General features: G+C 42.1%; 1 protein-coding gene across 2 annotated transcripts; it reads right to left on the minus strand.

Moving 5' to 3' along the window:
* Nucleotides 1-3,902: 3,902 nt before the first annotated feature.
* On the minus strand, nucleotides 3,903-5,401 carry LOC307180884 (protein BEX2-like). 2 transcript variants are annotated; one of them, XM_079911431.1, is made up of 3 exons: nucleotides 5,200-5,401; nucleotides 4,846-4,930; nucleotides 3,903-4,516 (listed from the first exon to the last, which is right to left on the minus strand). In XM_079911431.1, exon 3 carries the CDS (start codon nucleotides 4,509-4,511, stop codon nucleotides 4,125-4,127), a length of 387 nt encoding a protein of 128 aa, XP_079767557.1. In that variant the 5' UTR covers nucleotides 4,512-4,516; nucleotides 4,846-4,930; nucleotides 5,200-5,401; the 3' UTR covers nucleotides 3,903-4,124. The 2 variants fall into 2 exon arrangements, with proteins under 2 accessions (XP_079767557.1, XP_079767558.1); XM_079911432.1 differs by having other exon boundaries at nucleotides 5,305-5,323.
* Nucleotides 5,402-7,210: the final 1,809 nt, after the last annotated feature.

The following is a 7,210-nucleotide window of genomic DNA, read 5'->3' on the forward strand; positions in this document are numbered from 1 at the left end:
TACATATCTCTTCTGAACTTTGCATTAAGTGACATCATGTTGGCAGCTGAAAATCAGCTGTAGTAGGAGTATTTACACAATGGAGATAAGCTAACACTACACATAGTTTACTGGAAACCTAGTTGTTTAACATTTAGTTTATCAGCACACCACTGGCTTTAGCACTGGTTACACATCTGATTTTTTCTGTCTGGGGATCAATGTAGGTGTTAGGTAGCTTATCTGCCCATCTACTTTTCCCTTTGGTTTTGTAAGTTCTGTTATTTTCTGGAACCCAAACTCTTACATTAACTCCCTAGCTTATTACATTGATTCTTAATGTGTATGGTGAATTTTAGTTCTTTGACATTCAGAAGACAACTTTATTTTCCAGTTATGCATGAAATGAAATTCCTTTTTATTCTTTTTAAAGAGATCTATTTTTAGTACCTTGACTATGCATTAACTGATATCTTTTCTGAATACATTTCCTCACTGGGACAGCTGGATATTATGGTCAGAACACCCTTCAGCTCATTTTGCTTTAATTTTTGTCCTGTTTTTGCATGTTTCCTTCTCTTATGGCACATTTATGCCTTCTATTTCATAGCTTTTTCCCTTAAAAATCTTCTAAAATATTCCTTGGACTTTTACCTGTTTTAACTTCAAGTCTCTTAAAGGATTTCCAAGACCTTGCTTCTTATGGGCATATTATTATGATTTTCCTTCCTGGAGCATTTCCATGTTCCTGCTTTCATTGGACAACTCCCAAATGATGCTGATTGGAATACTAGATCTTTGCAACCTTTTTAGTATCACATTCACAGATAATTTATTGTGTTATTCACAGAGATGGAAAGCCATGTTCATTATCTATCAGATTTATCCATTTAGAACTCTCAGAGGGCATCCTCATTTTCAAGATTTGAGGTCCTGGGGACCCACAAATTATATCCTCCATGTTTTTATCTTTTTTCTTTTTTGGATGCACCATGCAGCTTGTGGGTTCTTAGTTCCCTGACCAGGGATTGAACCCGGCCCTAGCAGTGAAAGTGCCGAGTCCTGACCACTGGACCGTCAGGGAATTCCCATCCTCCATGTATTTACATTAGTCCTCTGAATTTTGTGTTTCTTGGGAAAAAAAAGACTTCTTAAAAACATACCCCATGCCTTATTCAATCAAACTAGATGATAAAATAGTTTCATATACCTGCTTGCTCATCCTGTTATCTCAGTCCTATGTTTCCTCTAACCGTAAGAGCACTTTTTTTTTGTAGGTATTTACTCAACCACAGGAATGATTAGTAATATGATGATTTATACCTGCATCTTTCCAACTTTGCCAGCCTGACAGCCACTTTTTCTATCCAATTGCGTTTCTTTCTGGAGTTAAACAGATTATTTTGGCAAATTTGATTAAATATAACTGTTTTCGGGCTTCCCTGGTGGCACAGTGGTTGAGAGTCCGCCTGTCGATGCAGGGGACACGGGTTCGTGCCCCGGTCTGGGAAGATCCCACATGCCGCGGAGCGGCTGGGCCCGTGAGCCATGGCCGCTGAGCCTGCGTGTCTGGAGCCTGTGCTCCACAACGGGAGAGGCCGCAGCAGTGAGAGGCCCGCGTACAGCTAAAAAAAAAAAAATACCTTTAAAAAATATATATATAACTGTTTTCCAATACTTCTGCAAAATGCAGGTGTCAGAATCTCAAATGACTGTTTTGGGTTATGAAGTTGTCTGTGTAATTCCCCTTCCTGACCCTGACTCTACCCTATATTTTCATTGCATAGAACAGACTAGTTTCTCTCTTAATATTTGCTAGATTTTCAGAATCTGTGGCTTCAGGTCTATGTTGGATATGAGACTCTTTTTCAAACACACACTCTTGTCAAATTCCCAGTAGAAAACTTTACATTAGGTTGTTCCTGTTATTTGCAACCTGACAAGTCCAATATTGTTGGCCAATTTATTTTTTGTTAACATGTAGTTTGTGGTTAAAATTTTATTTTTTGTTGGTTTATATAGTTTGGGGTTAAAAAATATGAGACCACTGGAAATTTGAACAATGACTGGATATTAAATAATTGTTTCCCACATTTGTTTGTGATTATGGTACTGTGGTTATGTTTTAAAAGCATAATTATCCTTTAGATATACATACTGTATCAGCTAACCATTGTTGTGTAACAAATTACCCCCAAATTTAGCAACTTAAAACCACACACATTTATTGTCCTAGAGATTCTATGAATCAGAAGTCTGGGTGTGGCTAATCTGTGTCTTCTGCCTCGGGGTCTTTTGCAAATCTGCAATCAATTTGTTGGCCAGGGCCAGGGTCTTATCTGAAGACTTGAGTAGGGAAGCATCTGTTTCCAAACTCACTTATGTTTTTTGGCAAGATTCACTCCCTCAAGAGCTATAGAACTGAGAGTCTTAGTTCCTCACTGCCCGTTGGCTGTAAGACTCTCAGGATTTTGCCATACGGGCCTCTCCAACATAGCAGCTTGTTTCATCAAAGCCAGCAAGGGGGTAGGGGACAGGGAGAGAGCCTCCTAGCAAGAGAGAAGTCATAATCTTCTGTAATGCAATCACAGAAGTTACAACACATCATTTTTGCTGTATTCTATTGATTAGAAGTAAGACAGTGATTTTGCCTACATTCAATAGGAGAGAAAATTAAACCAAGGCATGAATACCATATCCATAAGTAATTTGAAATCTACATATCTTTCTGTCAGTGAGAATGTTTTAAGTGCCTCCATTGCATTTATAAGCTCACTGAAGAGTTCTTTGGATCTGGATCTATTATTGGCTTTTATTTCTTTTTTGCACAAGTAATCCATATTCCTTAAGAAAAATGTAGTTTAATACAAAGAAAAAAATCACCCAATATCCCTCAAGAGATAACCACTGTTAACTTTTTAGTGTATACACTTTCAATTTTTATGTAGTAAATCTAAAGGTCTTTAAATTTTTCTCATCCTTTGCATTTTAATGCTTCTCTCCATTGAATTCAGATATTCATCTTTATGTTCTTCTAATTATTCTTGTTCCTACTGAAGAATTGAGATCATAGTAAGGATATACACACCAGTAGCCTTTTAAATGTTAATGTGCATTAAAATCACCAGGGAAGTTTGTTAAAAACTAAAGTTCTGGAACTCCATTCAGTAGATTTGGAGTGGGACATTTTCAAGAAACTCCTCAGGTGATTTTCACACAGGTGGCTGATCAGCATACTTTTAGAAACACTAGGACATTATTAAATAAATTCAGTGTTCCGTTAGAAATTGCAGGTAATCTCCTCTAGAGAACTGAAGTTACATATCCAATGTTATTTTATTCAGGGATGGAATGAGACAAGAACTCAGAGCTCCTGATGCAATTGTTATTAATCGTACTTTGTTAAGTTTTTGTCAGGCAGAAATCACACCTTGACTAGCAGAAATTGCAGGCCTGAAGGGGAAGAGGGATGCTGTATTGGGCAGATCTATCTTTGGGGACTCTGCTAAATATTTGAAGGGAAAACTTATGGGGAGGTGGTTCTTGCCTAATATGTGGGGATGGGGGCAAAAATAGGGAAACACAGCTTACACACTCCTGACCTTGTTTCACAGTCATGTAAAGCAAATATAGTTCCTAATTTATAAAGAATTCCTGGGTTTATTCATCTGGCTAAAAGATCCAAATTTAGGGACCAAGTATTTATTGTGACCCTATGGCTCTCATACAGTCATTAAAAATAGTTTGCATATCTTCTCAAACTAAATTATAAAAGAAAACACATCAAACCATCTCACAGAATCGAGTCCCTGTATTAATCTTTTGGTACATTTAATTTCAGCATTTTCTCCTCATGTATTAGATAAATATGAGATTTGAAATAAAAAAGAATACATAGATTGCTTTTTAAAACTGCTTTATTAACTTCACAGTATATAATAAGCATCTTGCCATGCAATAGGTAAAATTCTTCTGCTAACAGAATCTTACAGACTGGGTCAAAAACACATTCAACTAGAAGCTGGTAATATGAGACCCACCAGAAATGAGTGGCATCAACAGGTTTACAACAAAGGTACATCATGAACATGTAAGTTTAGGAAGCAGGTGTGTCTCCCTACTAACTTCAGGGAAAATATCAGGATTCAAGGCATAAGGCAAAACTCATCATAATGGTCATGGTGAGGGGGGTCAGTGCTAACTGCCCGCAGACTATGACTCAACTGCTTTTCCCTCAGCTTTTGCATGAGTTGTCTCATCTCTTCCCCAATCCTTTCCATATTCTCCTCTCTCATCCTTGCCTGTGGCTCTTCAAGCCTCTGAGTCATGTCCCATCTATACTGCAGGATGGGCTGCCTAACATGGAACCGCCTATCATTTCCTCCAGGTACACAATATTCACCAGATCCCGAAGGTAGGGCCAAAGGCTCTCCTTTATTAGCAACTTGCTCTTTTTCATCCTTTTTATCATTTTCCTCGTTGGCATTTTCCATGTTGATATTTTTCATCACTTGTTCCTCTTTGGATGCCATTGCTCCTAGGAGACAAAAGACAAGAAAAAGGGCTGCATTTTTCGTGGATAGACCAGCACCAAGGACAGAGGCCTGGATAGCATGTGTTATTATTATTTTTTAAATTTCATTTTCCCACCTGAAAGGCTTCATAAGCCCTCTAGGGGGCCCCCAGTCCGAGCCCTCCCCCACTCAGTTCTTTCCCTCCCTCCTCCCAAACCCACCATTTTCCTTACTGATCCCTCCCCCAGGCCTCTCCAAACAACAAAGTGGAGGACAGGGCATGGGGAAGGTGGCGGGGCGGGGGTATGACGGGGCTCTGCACCCACCCACACACACCGTCCCCTGCACCGACCTGGGCCTATCCTTGCTGTCTCCTCCTCCTCCCGATTCTCGCTGCAAGTGCGTCGCCGCAACACTTGACACTTAGATCCGCAGACCTGCAGAAGGCAGGGATGGAGGGAGCGAGTACTGTCGCCAAGCTCTCGGCGTTGAACCACCGCCCCTCACCGCCTACCCCCCGCCGCCACCCCCGACCTGCGTCCACCGCCCCCTTCCCGGGTTCACCATTGCCCTGCAGGAACTCAGGGATGATTTCCCATTGCTCTTAAGTTGCTTTGAGGCCTGGAACCCTGCTGCCCCTGCAACCCTCACGCCAGGGGGCCCCTATTTCTGTTCCCAAGAAAGCAAGGGTGTGGAGAGAGCTCACCGGGACCCGCCGCGGTGATCCCCTGCGCAGAACCCGTGCACCGGCCTCTGGGGTTGGCTGGCCGCTGCCTCCCAGGCGTCAGCGCGTGGGCCTCGGGGCCCTTACCTGCTCCGCTTCCCCCGGGCCCGATGCCAGCCCGCCGTGCGCAGGGCAGCGGGGAGCTGGTACCCAGACACGAGTGACGACTGCACCAAAGGCTGCGTCGCTCTGCAGCTCGCGGTCACGTGAGGGCTTCGCGTCACCGCGGACCTCGCCCTCAGATCCTCCTCCCTACCCACCCGGGCTGACGCAGAGTTCAACAGGACCCTCCCCTCCACCTCAGCAAGCAAGATCTCCCCCTACACGCAGCTGTGCGCTACGTCCGGTTCCTCAGCTTGGTCCTTTCCGATCCGAGGGCCCACAGGCGGCCTCACTGCCCTTATGTTTGGGGTTTGACCTTCTCTAGTTACCAGGGAGAGTCTGCATCTCCCTTCCCACCACTCCAAGGCCTTGGTATTGACTTTGGCCCTTTCTGCTTTTTTCTCCTGTTCTCACTAGCTGTATATTATTTGCTTCCTAGTAATTTCTCTTTATTTCCTTTTTAAAAATCAGTATGCCTCTAAAAAACCTGAAAATTAGGAAATTTCGTTTTTTGAAAGACATGTCTCAAGTTGGGGAAGTAAAAAAAAAAAAAAGAAAACTCATTGTTTATGTTCTCTTGCACCACACAGAAAGTATTTTCTTTGGGCTCCACACAACTTCATTTTTAGAATATTCTAGCTTGTTTCAGAATTTTATGGAATTAAAAAAATGGGGGAAATCTTTCTAAACACAGTCGCGATGTTTTGAAAATTATCTGTGAAGTTAATATTCACGGAGAAGTCTGATTGTCAAATCTTGGCTATTTTATGAAATAATCTGCCTTTATATTCCTTCTGGGACAGATTTCAAGTTTTATTAATAAACATTTACATTTTATTCTACTATAATAAACATTCATTAAATATGGAAAAGCATTTGCTGGCAACTGAAGTCATCTGCTTAAATTTAACAGCTGTTATTAAAGTTGGTTTTGAAGACCTAAGCAAAGGGAAGAGCTATGAGGCTGATGCAGGTTGAGGGATGCAGAGATAATCGCATCACCACTGCCCTATCAAGAGGTTGGGAAGGGGCTGGTCTTCCTGCTGCCACATTCCAGAGCCTCCCATTTCCTACATTCAGGCTCCTGATTGTTTCTTACTCCAAAAATATAGATGGACAGGTGACCAAGGTCTTGACCTGAGTAAATTCCTTTGGTTCCTTCCCTCCATTTCTTCCCCAAAATCCTACCTAGTGACTTATCTCCCACATAGATGAGGGGTTTGTTCTCATACTCAAAACCAGATGGGGCTCTTCTACACCTCTGTGGTGGGGGATTACAATAATTGTAGAAAAGTAATTCCTTCAGAGAGAGCCTCCCAGGTCTGCCTGCTCTCTCCTTTTTTTCACCTTGTCCAAGTGGAAACCTCTTTGGGACCTTTCTGCTATCTCTCACCTGGCTTGGGAAGTGCAGAGAGTTGAGATCCTCACCCTTACCTCCTCACCTCCAGTGCACTCAGGAAGAACCCAGCCTTGCTGCAGGGTCACTATCTTCCAGTCCATACCCACCCTGATACTCCCTCACTTATGCCAGGGTCCAAGGAACATTCTCTGCTGACAATTCTGAGTAACCTTATATTAGGCATGCAAACAAGGAAGTCTGTGGAACACCTTAAATGTTATTCAAAATTATCTGTATGGGGGGGTGATTATATATTCACATTTTTGTGGGAAGAAAGGCTATAATTTTTAGAAGATTCTCAAAAGAGGCTGTGGTTCTTTGCCCCTAAAAAAGGTTAAAAGTGTCTATATATGCTGTCTCACTAACTCTAGTCATTTATTCTCACCTTAGACCTGCTTCTTTTCCCTTTGTTTTCTGCCTTAGTATCCACCCATTGGCCAACTCAGAACCAGGCCATCATCCTTGAATCCTTCTTCATTGTCTCTCATATTC

The sequence above is a fragment of the Stenella coeruleoalba genome (assembly GCF_951394435.1).
Source record: "Stenella coeruleoalba genome assembly, chromosome: X".
Lineage (NCBI taxonomy): Eukaryota > Metazoa > Chordata > Mammalia > Artiodactyla > Delphinidae > Stenella > Stenella coeruleoalba.

Coding starts and splice junctions, on each gene's coding strand:
- LOC307180884 (XM_079911431.1), bottom strand. CDS start 4,511: ATGGCATCCAAAGAGGAACAAGTGATGAAAAATATCAACATGGAAAAT.